The 16708-nt window shown below is 54.3% G+C and overlaps 3 protein-coding genes across 6 annotated transcripts in view; 1 reads left to right on the top strand and 2 right to left on the bottom strand.

Annotated features, from left to right (window-relative positions):
* ankrd6b (ankyrin repeat domain 6b) overlaps positions 1-13589 on the top strand; it is a gene marked incomplete at both ends in the record, with an annotated part of 19229 nt that extends 5640 nt beyond the window's left edge. Inside the window, 18 exons of the mRNA XM_084484222.1 lie at positions 743-841; positions 1110-1208; positions 1459-1557; positions 1760-1858; positions 1999-2097; positions 2775-2873; positions 3515-3592; positions 5883-5987; positions 6383-6493; positions 6978-7148; positions 8348-8500; positions 9205-9318; positions 9683-9923; positions 10441-10584; positions 10707-10762; positions 11282-11528; positions 13225-13318; positions 13496-13589. Coding sequence (XP_084340348.1) covers positions 743-841; positions 1110-1208; positions 1459-1557; positions 1760-1858; positions 1999-2097; positions 2775-2873; positions 3515-3592; positions 5883-5987; positions 6383-6493; positions 6978-7148; positions 8348-8500; positions 9205-9318; positions 9683-9923; positions 10441-10584; positions 10707-10762; positions 11282-11528; positions 13225-13318; positions 13496-13589 — 2202 coding nt within the window. The remainder of the gene's footprint in view (positions 1-742; positions 842-1109; positions 1209-1458; positions 1558-1759; positions 1859-1998; positions 2098-2774; positions 2874-3514; positions 3593-5882; positions 5988-6382; positions 6494-6977; positions 7149-8347; positions 8501-9204; positions 9319-9682; positions 9924-10440; positions 10585-10706; positions 10763-11281; positions 11529-13224; positions 13319-13495) is intronic.
* Positions 13019-14535, bottom strand: lyrm2 (LYR motif containing 2). The gene is made up of 3 exons (XM_084483897.1): positions 14454-14535; positions 13994-14134; positions 13019-13696 (listed from the first exon to the last, which is right to left on the bottom strand). Exons 1-3 carry the CDS (start codon positions 14496-14498, stop codon positions 13616-13618), a joined length of 267 nt encoding a protein of 88 aa, XP_084340023.1. The 5' UTR covers positions 14499-14535; the 3' UTR covers positions 13019-13615.
* A 344-nt stretch (positions 14536-14879) lies between these two features.
* The window catches only part of mdn1 (midasin AAA ATPase 1), a 72994-nt gene continuing 71165 nt past the window's right edge, over positions 14880-16708 (bottom strand). For 3 of the 4 annotated variants that reach the window (XM_084483509.1, XM_084483510.1, XM_084483511.1), the window contains exons 101-102: positions 16439-16581; positions 14880-16125 (exon numbers count right to left, since the gene is read on the bottom strand). In XM_084483509.1, coding sequence (XP_084339635.1) covers positions 15940-16125; positions 16439-16581 — 329 coding nt within the window. In that variant the 3' untranslated portion in view covers positions 14880-15939. Of the gene's footprint in view, positions 16126-16438; positions 16582-16708 lie in introns of those variants that run through there. The other variant, XR_014639013.1, reaches the window with a different exon arrangement.

Genomic DNA, 16708 nt, shown 5'->3' with positions numbered 1-16708 from the left:
ATGGGGAAGTGAGAGGGTGAGAGGGTGAGAGGGTGAGTGTACACTACATTAGTTTCATGTGGTCAGCTGCTGTACAGCTGAGTCCTGCTGCAGACAGACACACACACACACACACACACACACACACCCCCACACACAGCCAGACGGTGTCTGTGTTTGTGTGTGTGTGTGTAAGTGTGTGTGCGTGTGTGTGTGTGTGTGTGTGTGTCATAGTGCAACAGACAGAGAAACCATCTGTAATAGCGGCGTTTCCAGGTAGGGCATGTTGCCATGACGACTAATCCGGGATCAAGAGGCTGAGTTTCAGAGGAGGAATTCCTAGAGGGGGGGGGGGGGGGGGGCAGGAAGAGAGGGGGGCCAAATTGTAGGCCAAGATAAAGAGAGATAAATACAGAGAGAGAGAGAGAGAGACAGAGAGAGAGCGACACAGACAGACACACAGACAGTCACGGCTTATCGTCATATTAACATGGTGTAATTACAGATGAACACAGATTACCTGAGAGGAGAGAGGGGACCTTCTCCTCCTCCTCCTCCTCCTCCTCCTCTCATCTGCTCCTCCTCCTCTCGTCTGCACCTCCTTCTCCTGTCGCCAGCCTCTCCTCCTCCTCCTCCTCCTCCTGGCACCAGGACCCAGCAGGACCTCCCTAACTGTGTGTGTGTGTGTGTGTGTGTGTGTGTGTGTGTGTGGGGGTGTGTGTGCGTGTGTGTGTGTGTGTGTGTGTGCGTGTGCGTCCTACAGTACGGCCGGGGGCCCCTCCACCTGGCGGCCTACAGGGGCCACATCGAGGTGGTCCGCATCCTGCTGAAGGCCGGCTGTGAGCTGGACATACAGGACGATGTGAGCACGCACACACACACACACGCACGCACACACACATGCACGCACACGCACCCACACGCACGCATGCACGCACGCACGCACACATAACCAGGGCCTTCAATACACACACTGACAGTTTTTCCAGTTTGGTTTTGGTTGGGTAATTTCCTCATCATATTGAAGTTGTGTGGGTCTGTGTTTATGTTTGTGCATGTGTACGTGTGCCTTTGTGTGTGTTCCTTTGTGTGCGTGCCTGCGTGTGTGCCTGTGTGCGTGTGTGTGTCAGGGGGAGCAGACCGCCCTCCACCGCGCGGCCGTGGTTGGAAACAGTGATGTCATCAGCGCTCTGATCCAGGAAGGATGTGACCTGGACCGACAGGACAAGGTGGTGTACACACACACACACACACACACACACACACACACACACACACACACACACACACACACACACACACACACACACACACACACACACACACACACACACACACACACACACACACACACACACCTGTCAATACAATGTGTCCAGTATATTGTTATGGTCTACTGTTGTTGTTGGAACCATCTGTGGTTTGATGTGTAAATCCTGTGATGGTGTAGATGAGTCATGTGACCCCCCCCCCCCACAGGACGGTAACACCCCCCTCCACGAGGTGTCGTGGCACGGCTTCAGCCAGTCTGTCAAGCTGCTGGTGAAGGCTGGGGCCAACGTCCACTCCAGGAACAAGGTACCCTGACCCTCAACCCTGACCCTGACCTCTGACCCTTCGACCTCTGACCCTAACCATATGACCTTAACCCCACGACCTCTGACCCGACAACCTCTGACCCTAACCATAACACCTTAACCCCACGACCTCTGACCTTAACCCTATGACCTCTGACCCTACATCCCACATACTACTAACGCCCCCCCCCCCTCCCCCTCAGGTCCGTAACTCCTCCCTCCACCTGGCGTGTCAGAACGGCCACGCCCAGAGCGCCAAGGTGCTGCTGCTGGGGGGGGCGCGGCCCGACACCAAGAACCAGGTCAGGTCGCCGCGGCAACTGCGCACTGTCACCACGGCAACCACACCACACTCCTCCGTCACCACGTGTACAACGCGAGCTGTGAGTAGGCTAGGCTAGGCGCTGAGCTATGTGTCGTGTGTGTGTGTGTGTGTGTGCAGGCGGGCGACAGCAGTCTGCACGTGGCGGCGCGCTACAACCACGTCGCCATGATCCACATCCTGCTGGGGGCCTTCTGCTCCGTCTCCCTGAGCAACCAGGTGGGATGAGGACCCCCCCAAACAACAACAACAACAACAACACACCACCACCATGTAGAACACAACAACAACATGAACACTACACCACCACCATGTAGAACACAACAACAACAACAACATGAACACTACACCACCACCATGTAGAACACAACAACAACAACAACATGAACACTACACCACCACCATGTAGAACACAACAACAACAACAACAACATGAACACTACACCACCACCATGTAGAACACAACAACAACAACAACAACATGAACACTACACCACCACCATGTAGAACACAACAACAACAACAACATGAACACTACACCACCACCATGTAGAACACAATAACAACAACAACAACATGAACACTACACCACCACCATGTAGAACACAACAACAACAACAACAACATGAACACTACACCACCACCATGTAGAACACAACAACAACAACAACATGAACACTACACCACCACCATGTAGAACACAACAACAACAACAACAACATGAACACTACACCACCACCATGTAGAACACAACAACAACATGAACACTACACCACCACCATGTAGAACACAACAACAACAACAACATGAACACTACACCACCACCATGTAGAACACAACAACAACAACAACAACAACAACAACACTACACTCATCCCTCCCTCCCCCCCTCCCAGGTGGGGGACACTCCCCTCCATGTCGCCGCGTCTCTGAACCACAGGAAGTCGGTGCGTCTGCTCCTGGAGGCGGGGGCCGACAGCAGCGCCTGCAACGCCGTGAGTCCCTGAACCCCCCCCCCCCTCCATCATCTGAGGCCAACTAGGAGGGCCCTCCAGGGGCCTGAGGGCCCCACCAGCTCGGCTAGGCTAGCCTAGGCCCGCTCTAGCCCCGCTATAGCTTAGCCCGGCGCTCACTTAGTCCCACGCTAGCCTAGCCCGACGCTAGTCTAGTCCCACGCTAGCCTAGCCCGACGCTAGTCTAGTCCCACGCTAGCCTAGCCCGACGCTAGTCTAGCCCCATGCTAGCCTAGCCCCAGTGCAGTCTGAACCACGCCCAGCCCTGATGAGGCTGTAACTGTAATCCCTTAATAAGTGTGTGGTGTGTGATGTGTGTTGTGTGTTGTGTGTTGTGTGTTGGGTGATGGGTGATGTGATGTGTGTCGTGTGATGTGTGTGAGATGCGTGATGTGTGTCGTGTGTCGTGTGTCGTGTGTGGTGTGTGGTGTGTGGTGTGTTGTGTGTTGCGTGTTGCGTGTTGCGTGTTGCGTGTTGCGTGTGATGTGTGATGTGTGATGTGTGATGGGTGTGGTGTGTGGTGTGTGGTGTGTGGTGTGTTGTGTGATGTGTGTTGTGTGATGTGTGTTGCGTGTTGCGTGTTGTGTGTTGTGTGATGTGTGTTGTGTGACGCGTGGCTGCAGGCGGGCCAGACGGCGTTGGATCAGGCCCGGGAGAACAACAACCCAGAGGTGGCCCTCCTGCTGACCAAGGCCCCCCAGGTAACCCTCGGCTGACGACACGTGACATGACATCACGATGATGTAACGACGTCATGTCGCTGAATGTAACATACTGTAACATAACATTACATAACCTTGTGTCACTTAATGTAACATAACATAGCTTAACGTAACCTTCCACAGCGTAATCTATTGAACATAAAATATCGTGACCTAAGGTTACTTTATAGAACACAGCGGAATGTAACTTAACATAACGTAACCTAACATAACCTGACGCGTGACCTAAGGTAGCGTAACGTAGCTCAACGAAGCGTAACCTAACGTAGCATAGCGACGCGTGACCTAAGGTAGCGTAACGTAGCTCAACGAAGCGTAACCCAGTGGTTCTCAAACTTTTTCGGTCACCCCCCACTTTGGACAAGGGGGGATGTTCAAGCCCCACCTGCCCCCATCGCCCCAGCTAACGAAATACGCCAAGCTTAACATCTCCACATTTATTGAAGTAACATCAAGTTACATCATGTTGTATCTAAATTCTAACTCAATAACGTCAAATAACAGCAAGTTCAACAACAAGAGAAAATAAAAGTGCAGCTGTGTCATGACTTGTACCAAGTTCAGAAAAAGAGAAAATAAAAGTGCCACTTTGCAATCTGTTAAAAAAAAAAAAAAGACGAGCAATGCATTTGGCAAGACAGGTGAGCAATTGAACTCATGAGACCTATACCTGCATGAGTGGCTGCAAAGCTGCAAGCTTAAAATGTTCAAATGTAGGCCTATTTCAAATTAAAAAAAAATCATTATTAGTGACACGTCTACAAAATATGCGAGCAGCGCCCCCCCGGCCGAGAAGAGAGCTGGAGTGTCAGCGGACACGCTATGGGACGGGGAGGACTCCAGTGACGAGGCTCAGCATCGGGACGAAGCTGCTGCTCGGTTACAACACCTAAAGACGACTCTGTCGGTGTGTGATCGCGGTGGCGAGAAGCACGGTCGTTCGTTTCCCAATATCGCTCAGATTGACAGATTTATCCTCGCCACCCCTGCTCAGTGCATCCCGCGCAGCAAGAGAGCGAGACTTCTCCGGTGCTGGATCTGATATTCAGGTCGGATGTGGTTTTAAGTTGTGCGGGTATAAGGACGGGTGCGGGTTTGCAACATGAGAGCCGTGCAGGACTCTGCTCTGCTCACCTCTCTCTCCATCCCGCTCTGCCTCTGGCTCACACACGCTCCCCCCCCAGCCTCCGCTCTTCCGCTCGCGTCACTTTTTAAAATCCCCTTCAGAGCGAAACATGTATTTGCCACATCTTGCTCCGACTGTTTTTGACTGACTAATTTAAAAATGTTTAGCCACCCTGGCCTACAGGCAGGTTAACGAGCACAGCGACGCGGCGCCCCCGATGTAGAATGACGAGTTGGAGCGCGGCGACAGCACTTATTTTATAGCATGTATATATCTTATAGCGACATTCTGCTTGAAAATACGAGATATGACTTGTGGTCCATATCGCCCAGCCCTACTGTCAAGCTTTCACTCCTACCATAAGAAATGTGGAGTTTTCAGTGAAATTTCCTCCCGTTTGTCGCGCCCCACCTGTCACGTCTCTGTTCCCCACCAGTGGGGCGCGCCCCACACTTTGAGAACCGCTGGCGTAACCTAACGTAGCATAGCGACGCGTGACCTAAGGTAGCGTAACGTAGCTCAACGAAGCGTAACCTAACGTAGCATAGCGACGCGTGACCTAAGGTAGCGTAACGTAGCTCAACGAAGCGTAACCTAACGTAGCATAGCGACGCGTGACCTAAGGTAGCGTAACGTAGCTCAACGAAGCGTAACCTAACGTAGCATAGCGACGCGTGACCTAAGGTAGCGTAACGTAGCTCAACGAAGCGTAACCTAACGTAGCATAGCGACGCGTGACCTAAGGTAGCGTAACGTAGCTCAACGAAGCGTAACCTAACGTAGCATAGCGACGCGTGACCTAAGGTAGCGTAACGTAGCTCAACGAAGCGTAACCTAACGTAGCATAGCGACGCGTGACCTAAGGTAGCGTAACGTAGCTCAACGAAGCGTAACCTAACGTAGCATAGCGACGCGTGACCTAAGGTAGCGTAACGTAGCTCAACGAAGCGTAACCTAACGTAGCATAGCGACGCGTGACCTAAGGTAGCGTAACGTAGCTCAACGAAGCGTAACCTAACGTAGCATAGCGACGCGTGACCTAAGGTAGCGTAACGTAGCTCAACGAAGCGTAACCTAACGTATTGTAACCTCATGTAACGTAGCGTAACCTAGCGTAGTGTAACCTGCTGTGGCTCCCTCCAGGTGCAGCGGTTCGCCCGGGGGAGGAGCGTGAGGAAGAGGAGGGAGCGGCTGAAGGCCGAGGGCCGCGCCCAGTCCGTCCCCAGGGACCAGATGCTACCTAGCAAGGTTAGCGTCTAATGCTAACCACACTGTCACCACAGCTCGACCAAATCAAAACATCATAGCCTGGAGAGGCAATGGTTAAATACCGCCGCTAACTGCTGGATGTTTAGCTCAAGCTATCCGCCGACAGCCTAGCTAAGGTAGCGGAGAGGCTAGCAGTTCTCCTGCTCAAGTAGCGTGTAGTGGAGAAGGTGGGCGCGGTTTATTTGGGTAATTTGGGTAACTTTGGTGTATCTCCGGTGCCACGAGAGCTACCATTGTAGAGAAGTTACAACTGATATCGTGTTGAACGCACAAAGTTAAAGTCGGTGTTGTTAGGGTTGGGGTATTTAACCCTAAGGGTTGGGGTATTTAACGCTAACCCTAGCCCTGAAACATTCTTTACCGCGATCCAATAGGACAGCACCTCGGCCGCAGACACCCACAGCAGCGACCTGGTTGGCTGGAAGGAAGCAGAGCCCGTCCAATCCAACACCAGGAGGTCCACCAACAGGAAGCAGAAGGAGAAGGTGAATGAGTGAATGAACTGTCATTCATTACAAACAGTTAACCATTAATCCTGGACTCACACTGCCCCAACCGTACTACTATGGTGTGGGAAATGTGTTGAGCATTTATGTCGTGTTGCTCATATGTTGTGTAGCTGGTATGTCGTGTTGTTCATATGTTGTGTAGCTCATATGTCGTGTTGCTCATATGTTGTGTAGCTGGTATGTCGTGTTGTTCATATGTTGTGTAGCTCATATGTCGTGTTGCTCATATGTCGTGTAGCTGGTATGTCGTGTTGTTCATATGTTGTGTAGCTCATATGTCGTGTAGCTGGTATGTCGTGTTGTTCATATGTTGTGTAGCTCATATGTTGTGTAGCTGGTATGTTGTGAAGCTTGTATGTTGCGGAGAGTGCGAGTTGTGTAGCATGTGTCATGTGATTTGCAGTGTGTGTTAGCGTGGCCGGTATGTTTTGAGTCTCACTCCGGTTCGTTCCGGTTCCAGCCGTCTCTGTCGGACCCCCCCCGGCGCCTGGAGACGCGTCTCGGGGAGTCGGCCCAGCGGAGGCGGAGCAAGCAGCGGGGGGGCTCCCCTCAATCGCCGCTGCCCCCCCACAACTATAAAGCCTACCAGCTGTACACGCTGTACCGCGGCCGCGACGGCAAGGTCATGCAGGTAGGGTCAAAGGTCACACAGGTAGGGGGCAGCTAGGGGCAAGGCCATACAGGTAGGGTCAAAGGTCACACAGGTAGGGGGCAGCTAGGGGCAAGGCCATACAGGTAGGGTCAAAGGTCACACAGGTATGATCAAGGTCATACAGGTAGGGTCAAAGGTCACACAGGTAGGGGCAAGGTCATACAGGTAGGGTCAAAGGTCACACAGGTAGGGACAAGGTCATACAGGTAGGGTCAAAGGTCATACAAGTATGATCAAGGTCATACAGGTAGGGTCAAAGGTCACACAGGTAGGGGAAAGGTCATACAGGTAGGGTTACAGACTGTACTGACCTTCAGAGTGGCGCTCTGCCCTCCACTTCCTGTCCTGAGTGGGTCTGTGTGGTCTGAGCTGATGTTGGCGGTGCAGACCGACCAGAGGGCCCCACCAGAGGGCCACCGGGGAGCAGCCGGCAAGGGCCAGGCAGCGAGGGCCAGGCAGAGAGGGCCAGGCAGAGAGGGAGGGCCAGGCAGAGAGGGCCAGGCAACAAGGGCCAGGCAGAGAGCGAGGGCCAGGCAGAGAGCGAGGGCCAGGCAGAGAGCGAGGGCCAGGCAGAGAGGGCCAGGCAGAGAGGGCCAGGCAGAGAGGGCCAGGCAGAGAGCGAGGGCCAGGCAGAGAGGGAGGGCCAGGCAGAGAGCGAGGGCCAGGCAGAGAGGGCCAGGCAGAGAGGGCCAGGCAGAGAGGGCCAGGCAGAGAGGGCCAGGCAGAGAGGGCCAGGCAGAGAGCGAGGGCCAGGCAGAGAGGGAGGGCCAGGCAGAGAGGGCCAGGCAGAGAGGGCCAGGCAACAAGGGCCAGGCAGAGAGGGCCAGGCAGAGAGGGCCAGGCAGAGAGCGAGGGCCAGGCAGAGAGCGAGGGCCAGGCAGAGAGGGCCAGGCAGAGAGGGCCAGGCAGAGAGGGCCAGGCAGAGAGGGAGGGCCAGGCAGAGAGGGCCAGGCAGAGAGGGCCAGGCAACAAGGGCCAGGCAGAGAGGGCCAGGCAGAGAGGGCCAGGCAGAGAGGGCCAGGCAGAGAGGGCCAGGCAGAGAGGGCCAGGCAGAGAGCGAGGGCCAGGGGAAACGGGGGGGGGGGGGAACGGGAACTCAGCCACAGCGAGGTCGGAACTGGGCGCTGCCACTTCCTGTCTGGTGTTGAACCTCCGCCCGGTACTTCCTGCGCGCCCAGGCCCCTCTGAACGGCTGCCGCTGCGAGCCGCTGATCAGCAAGCTGGAGAACCAGCTGGAGGCCACCAAGGAGGAGGTGAGGACGGAGATCCAGACGGTCCAGGACCTCATGAACACCAAGCTGGGCCAGATGGAGAGGCAGAGCCAGCAGCAGGTACACAAGTACAGACACACAACAGGTACACAACACACAACAGATACACAACTAGAGGCAGAGCCAGCAGCAGGTACACAAGTACAGACACACAACAGGTACACAACACACAACAGATACACAACTAGAGGCACGGCCAGCAGCAGGTACACAAGTACAGACACACAACAGAGACACAACACACAACAGATACACAACTAGAGGCACGGCCAGCAGCAGGTACACAAGTACAGACACACAACAGATACACAACACACAACAGATACACAACACACAACAGATACACAACACACAACAGATACACAACACACAACAGATACACAACTAGAGGCACGGCCAGCAGCAGGTACACAAGTACAGACACACAACAGATACACAACACACAACAGATACACAACACACAACAGAGACACAACACACAACAGATACACAACTAGAGGCACGGCCAGCAGCAGGTACACAAGTACAGACACACAACAGATACACAACACACAACAGATACACAACAGATACACAACTAGAGGCAGAGCCAGCAGCAGGTACACTAGAGACAACTAGAGACACGACAGACAGAGACAGACATACAACAAATACACAACTAGACACAGGCACACAACACTACACTCTTGACCCTAAACCAAACAATGGACCATATAATGAACCCTGAACTTTGACCCCCTGACCTCTGGTGTGGTGGTCCTCAGATCCGGGCGCTGGACAAGCTGACGGTGGAGCGCGTGGCGGCGGAGAGGTCAGAGTGCATCCAGAGGATCGAACAGCGGGCCCAGCAGGAGAGACAGGAGGGCACCAAGAGACAGGTAGAAGCCACCGGGTCACCTGCTGTCTAACCCCTACCTGCTCCTCAATGACCTGTCTCTGTACTGTCTAACCCCTACCTGCTCCTTAATGACCCGTCTCTGTACTGTCTAACCCCTACCTGCTCCTTAATGACCCGTCTCTGTACCGTCTAACCCCTACCTGCTCCTTAATGACCTGTCTCTGTACCGTCTAACCCCTACCTGCTCCTCAATGACCTGTCTCTGTACTGTCTAACCCCTACCTGCTCCTCAATGACCTGTCTCTGTACTGTCTAACCCCTACCTGCTCCTTAATGACCTGTCTCTGTACTGTCTAACCCCTACCTGCTCCTCAATGACCTGTCTCTGTACTGTCTGACCTCAGGTGTCGGTGGTGGGCGAGCTGAAGAGCTGGTGTCTCTCTAAGCTCCACCTGATGGAGCTCCGTCTGGGGGGCGACCAGCGCTCCCAGACCCCGCTGCGCCGCTCCACCTCCCTGACGGAGGGGCTGGCCCTGACCCAGACCCCCACCCTGGGCCCCCGGGAGCCGGAGGACCTGGAGCGCGGCCCAGGGGCCGGCGGGGCCCCCAGCCACTACTTTGTGGTCCACGCTGACAGCTCCCCAGGTACCTGACGACCCAGGACCCCCTAGGACCTGCTTCTACCCCCTAGAACCTGCTTCTACCCCCTACGACCTGCTTCTACCCCCTAGAACCTGCTTCTACCCCCTAGAACCTGCTTCTACCCCCTAGGACCCACTAGGACCCCCTAGGACCTGCTTCTACCCCCTAGAACCTGCTTCTACCCCCTACGACCCACTAGGACCCCCTAGGACCTGCTTCTACCCCCTAGAACCTGCTTCTACCCCCTACGACCCACTAGGACCCCCTAGGACCCACTACGACCCCCTAGGACCTGCTTCTACCCCCTAGGACCTGCTTCTACCCCCTACAACCCGGCTACATAAGGCTACAAATCAGTTCATACTGAACGTGAAATGTCATCATAATCGTAATAAATATGTCCATGTTCTACTGCAAATCAGATTTTGAAACACTTCTACAAACCTTCTGTCGACATGTTAAACTAGTGTTTTAGTGTTTAATCTAATCCAGTAATCAGTAATCTAATCTGCTCCGACAGAGGGGGAGAAGCAGCGCGACGCGGCCGTGAGTCCCGTGGTGCGTCCCAAGGAGCGGCCGGCGGCGCCCTCTGCTGACCCCCGCAGGCCGCAGCCGGGACTGCAGGCCCCGGAGGCCCCGGAGGACGGCGCGGGCTGGAGGGCAGGTACACATAGCACGACGAGACGCGTCGACAAACACACACATCACGTGTGCGTGTATAGAACATACACGTGGTTACGTTTATGGAGAGGCTGTCGTAACCCACGGTTACAGGTCTCTTTTAAGTTCTGGCTAAACCTTTTTTCACCATTCCTATTGGCCTGCCTGTGCCGTCGATCACTGTGACGCATCACTCCTGATTCTTATCCGCTAATTGACTGATTGACATCCCTCACCTCGTCACTCACAAACCACCGCAGAGGTCTGGACCGGTCCGGTCTGGACCGGGTCCGGTGTGGACCTGGTTCAGGGCTGAACCGGGTCGGTTCTGATCCGGGTCTCGGTGTTCCCCCCCAGAAGGGGGGTCCCAGGGCTGGAGGAGGAGGCGTGGGGGCGGCAGCAGGGCCAGCAGCCTCTCCCCCACCACCGAGCGCCGCTTCAGCTGCAGACCGGACCGCCGGGAATCCGACCGCCGGCACCCGGACCGCGTCGGCCTCGACCACAAGACCAAGACCCACAGGAGGACCTCCCACGGCCGAACCAGGTCCAGGGGCGCCGCCCCGGGACCGCCCCCCTCCGCCCCGGGACCCCCCTCCGCCCCGGGACCCGGCCCCAGAGACCTGCAGACCCTGGAGGTGTTTGGGGCCCCGGGCGGCGGCGGCGGCGGTGGCGGCGGCGGCGGGGGGCCGGGGTGGGAGCAGGAGGGGGGTCCGGCCCTGGAGGTGAGCCAGCTGTTCCTGGAGGCGGTGTCGGGCCAGATGGAGCGCTGGTACCAGAGGAAGGTGGAGGAGGCGCGGCGGCAGGGCGAGAGGCGGGCGCAGGCCGAGCGCGCGGCGCTGACGGAGCGCATCGCCGGCCTGGAGGACGAGCTGAGGCTGCTGAGGACCCCCGGGGGGGCGGGGGGGACGGCGGGGGAGGGAGGAGGAGGGGGAGCTGAGGACCTCCGGGGTGGGGGGGGGAGGAGGAGGGGTCGCACGCTAGCTGCTAGCGCTGGCTCACACACTCCATTAGAACTAGCACTGGTGGTGACACACACACACACACACACACACACACACTTTGGGGACGTGTCAGAGTAAAACTGCAGTGACGGCACCAATCTGTCACTCTCAGTTTCTGATTGGAGGAGAATCGCTGCAGGCGGTCTCACTTTGCCATTGAAGCTCCCAGGAGTGCCAATCAGAACTCCTCAGAGGCGGGGGCCTCTGCTCACTAAACCCTGGAGCACACACACACACACACACACGGGTGAACTACGTAGTTCTGGCGGGATCTGAGCCCAAGCCCCGCGGGCGGACCGCGGGGCTGGGGCTGCGACCCAGAAGGTTCCCAAGAGCAGGAGCTTGGTAGAGTAAACCGGTGGGTTCACCTCTCCAGTCAGGTTCTACAGTCCATCTTATCAAGGGCATTAAAGATGGAGAGGGAAGCTCTCTTACACACACACACACACCTCATTCCGTATCCTAGCAACACGGCGCCTTCTCATACATACAGGATGACTGTTACACACTGTTACACACAGGATGTGTTGAACACAGCTGGTAGTTTGGCTCCTCATCCAGATGTAGAATCTGCCAAGATAAGCTCATTTAAGAGTAATACGATTATTGTTGCTGTAGGTCTTCCTTAAATAAAACCCTTTTACCGGTCCTGAGGAGAAAACACAAGCTCAGCTCTGAACGAGGATTTAAATTCAAGTTTTATTTTATCATACATTAACATGTTGCTGTTGATGAAAGCGCCACGGCATGTTTACACAGTGGTTAGTAGTGGATTAAGGAACTGGATTAACCCGTCAGTGATAGAGTGAGCCTTGAAGAGGTCTACCTGATGGACTACACCATGAACAGAGAGGAGCCTGGGAAACGGAGTCCAGGGGGGAAGCTACCTGACGGACCACACCATGAACAGAGAGGAGGCTGGGAAACGGAGTCCAGGGGGGAAGCTACTTGACGGACCACACCATGAACAGAGAGGAGGCTGGGAAACGGAGTCCAGGGGGAAGCTACCTGATGGACTACACCATGAACAGAGAGTCCAGGGGAAGTCTTCACTGTCTCTCCAACAGTAAGATGTATGACGGTGAAAAATAAGCTAAACTACAGGAATGTCTGCCTGTAAGTAACTTAACTAAGTGGTGACCATTTCTCCATGATTACCTTTCTTTGCCTTGAGATGTTATAATTAAATTAAGATGACGTCACTCACACACATTCCAACTCCTCCCAACGCCAGAGAATCAGTTTGTGTCAAAAGAAGAGGCCATTAAATGTGTATCTAGTCTTGTACATGTCTGTGTAACCATAACTGTTGTTTCTATCAATACTCTGCTGTACATAATGTGTGTGAATTCACACTGTACTTTGTAACAAAATGAACTCAACAATCCTGCCTGTCTGTTTTCTTTTTTGATCCACACAAAGATTCAGAAGTCAACGCTCAGCCACAGGTCTGATTTATGCGGACGGTTCTCGGTTCAGTTCGTCTGAAGCTCCTCTTCAGCCAATCAGAATGAGATCTGAATAATCCCACCGGTTGCAAACTGTGGGCCTGGGACCCAAACCGGCCCCTAGAGTGCTTCCTGGGGGGGGGGGGGGGGTCCCCCGGACAGATGAGAAAACTTTAGTTTCACTTTCACAAATAGAAGCTCAAAAACCACCGAGCAGATCTGGCGGGGCTGGTCTTCATCTGGAGGAGAAGGTTGGCTGGGTCCTCAGGTTCCTCAGCTGGTTCCTCAGGTACTGTTTGGTGGGTCTGGTCTTCACGTGGTAGGAGGGGGTTGGCTGGGTTTTGTTTTGCTACCATTAGCTCCTCAAGAGGTTCTCTGTCCCGTATCCTCCTCCTCCTCCTCCTCCTCTCTCACTCTGAATGAGCCCCCCACCCTCCCCCCTCCCTCCCATGGTGTCACGTCCCAGTCCTCCCATCGAGTTCGCGTCCAGCAGGCCCAGTAAAGCCACAGCGTCTCCTGGGGTCCCCATGACCCGGGCCCCCATGGTAATCTGGATCTGAAGCTGTTAGCGGCTCGCGGCGGCCTGCTAGCTCCTGGCCAGCGCCAGAGACGTCTGGAGCTCTCCCAGGTGGTCGCTGGCCTGCATGACCATCATCCGGATGGCGTCCTGCGAGGGTCAAACCGAGATTAAATGGCCGTGTAGATATGTTTACATTGTCTATTACTACTCTGTGAACTCAATCATGCAGTTTTCACGATTCTCGTAGATTAAAAGTGTGGAACAAGAAGTGATCAAGATGAATCCATCGACAGCTCAAGAGTTGTATCAGATGTAGAGTGTAATAAGGTCATTTTGAATACGAAAATGATGACATGGCAAAACATGACAAAACAGTAGCAAAGGTGACTCTGGGTGAACTAAAGTATGAGACCCATCTAGTGTGTAGCAGGTCAAACATCTCACCGGGTTGGTGGCGGTCTTGTTCCTCTGGAACTCGTCCCGGGCCCAGGTGCGCAGGTAGGTCCGGTCCGCCGGGTCCGGGACTTCGCGGATGGTCCTCAGCAGGGTCCGGTACAGACCCAGGACCCGCTGCCTCTGGAGGAACTGGAGGAGGAGCACAGGAGGAATCTGAGGAGCAGTACTCCAGAAGGTCCGCGTTTCATATAACTGGTCTAACTTACTGAAGACAGTCCGGGTCAGACTGTGACCTGATGGAGGATGGTTCTGATTTAAACGGGTTGTCAGGTTTCGTTATATACAACGTTATTACTTAAAACCATGCTCTATAAAAGGTTCATGGTAAATTGCTTCACACTAAACGTTACATCATCATGGACGAGTCAAGACCCCTGGTTTTCAGTACCCCCGACCAATCGCTCTACTCACAGGACATGATAAAGGTGTTCTTTAGGTTTGAACCTACCTGTTTTAGAGTCAAAGTGACAGCAGGTAACCTTGAGCCGGACATACTGCTGTTGACATGAGAGCCGAGATGTTGTGATGGAGAGAAGACGCGGAGACGCGGGGGCCCCCTGGCGGCCTGGAGACTCGCTGCGGCCTGAGGTCACTCCTGTTCACGGAGATTCTTCCGACCCAAACTTTTATATAAAGGGTGTGACACACACGTTATTTTAACCCAACAAACAGTTACTAATACTAACTACTTCAGTTGTGTCCCAGTAACGTAGTGAGTAGTGTATGCTGCTCATACCATTAGCCAGTCGGTTTGTATATTTGACCAAAGTCAGCGAACTCCGTGTGCATTTCAGGGGACCCAGTGACCCCAAGGTCTGAAACACTGCTGTTGTACAAACTCCCCCCCCCCCCCAAAAGAATTGTGGAGAAGATGTATTTTCACGATCATACGTGCCATGGCATGGTTTATTAGTTGGGTGGGCATGGAGAAACAACCTGATAAATATAACAGACATATCCATACATGTAATGTCCACGTTACAAAACACATGTGTGATCAAACGTTTCTCAACGCACAATGAAAACACCTTTTAACAAACCGACGGCGGTGGCGGCGGCAGTGAACTCCGAGCCGTCGGTGTCGGGAGTCTTACACCGGTCGGTCGTCCGACGGAAACAGCAGATATGTGGAGCTAAAACCACCGCCAAAAACCGGTTAAAGAGTTCATATCAAAAGGTTAAGTCCGCCGCTCCCTGTGCTTCAAAGTGCATCAGAACCGACTTTCTAAAAATGCTGAACTCCACAGATCAATGTGACAGTTGGTGAGAAGAAGATGGGTTCCTTTTGCGAAGGCACGCCGTTTCAGAGTTCCTGTTGGTCCGTGAAGACCCGATATTAACATGCTACCTTTCCTCCTCCACCTTACGGTCTTGTTTTTTCCGACGTTTTAAAACCACGCACGCTGCCGGCCGTACGGCCGCTGTTCACAATGAGGGGGAGTGGCTCGATGGCGGCGCTAACACTGATTGGTCCACGCCGCTGACGGCATGGGAACGGGGTGGGGGGGGGGCAGGTGTTATGGTACAAGAGGAACAGAGGTATTCACAGACACTCGCCGGAGAACCAACGCCTCCCTCGTTTCATCGGGACGTGCAAGTTCAAGCAATCCTGGCTTTTTTTTTCTCTTTTCTTTTTCTACAAAAGAAACTTCGGGATTTCCCTCCCCCGAAGACAAGAAGGACAGCACAGCAACGGTTGCTAACAAACTCTACGGTCTAATAAAATCAGTCAAAATTATAATAAAAAATAAAGGCACATGTACAGCGGTAAATCCGTCTTTTTTTCCCGAGCCCAGAGTCGTCTTTTGTTTCGTCTGCGTTCGCATTATCTGTCGGTAGTTCCCGTCGGCCGGGGATAGTTGTGCAGTTGGTTTCCCATCCCCCCCCCCCCCCCCCCCCCCCCCCGCCCCCCGCCCCTCCTCCTCCTCATTGGTCTACTGGTCGGTTGCCGTGACGAGCTCGAACCACTGGCGCAGCGCGTCGCTGAGGGTCTCGGGCAGCGCGTTGACGTCCCGCAGGATGACGTAGAAGGGGAAGGGGAACTCCTCCATGTAGGAGCGGATCTCCGGCAGCTCCCCCGGGCCCTTGAAGATGGGCACCTTGATGTCCAGGATGGAGTCCTGCGCGTGGGGACAAACTTCATCAGAGCCCAGCCTTCATGTGGCCGCTGTCGTGGTGAACAGACTCACTAGATCTTAAGGTGAAGATCACCCATTGCATCCAGGTTCTCTATTCAATAGTCGTTTGAAATACCAGTTATTAAAACTGACAAAATGATGATTCTCCATCTTAATGGAATGCAGATGAGAGGTCAGCTCCATAGCTCTAAAGTGTTTGGAGCAGAAGGTCAGAGGTCGGAGGGGGGGGGGGGGGGGGGGGGTTAGAGGTCAGAGGTCAGAGGTCAGGGGTCAGGGGGGGGGGGGGGGTTCCTACCCTGGAGTTGGGGTTGTCGAGCACGACGAAGATGACGAAGACGTTGGCGCCGCGGGCGGCCTGCACGGCGCTGGTCACCCGCTCCTTCCCCTCCAGGAACAGACCGCGCCCGTCAGACACGATGATCAGCAGCTGGGCCGTCTCTGGAGGCCAGAGGTCAAAGGGTCAGAGGGAGAAACAGTGTGATGTCCATCAACCACAGGTTATCACGTTTACCTTTTTAAAAATAAATACTTGAACCAATGCACTTAAAAAAGCAGCTTTAGGCTG

The sequence above is a fragment of the Micromesistius poutassou genome (genome assembly GCF_964030765.1).
Source record: "Micromesistius poutassou genome assembly, chromosome: 19".
Classification (NCBI taxonomy): domain Eukaryota; kingdom Metazoa; phylum Chordata; class Actinopteri; order Gadiformes; family Gadidae; genus Micromesistius; species Micromesistius poutassou.
The sequence above is the reverse complement of the archived record's forward strand: the minus strand, read 5'-3'. Positions and strand labels throughout refer to the sequence as shown.

Excerpts from the sequence above, each read along its gene's own strand:
- lyrm2 (XM_084483897.1), bottom strand. The coding sequence starts at position 14,498 with ATGTCCGGCTCAAGGTTACCTGCTGTCACTTTGACTCTAAAACAG. Across the intron at positions 14,135-14,453 it reads TCACTTTGACTCTAAAACAG|TTCCTCCAGAGGCAGCGGGT; the intron begins GTAGGTTCAAAC and ends CTCCTCCTCCAG. Across the intron at positions 13,697-13,993 it reads ACAAGACCGCCACCAACCCG|GACGCCATCCGGATGATGGT; the intron begins GTGAGATGTTTG and ends TGACCCTCGCAG.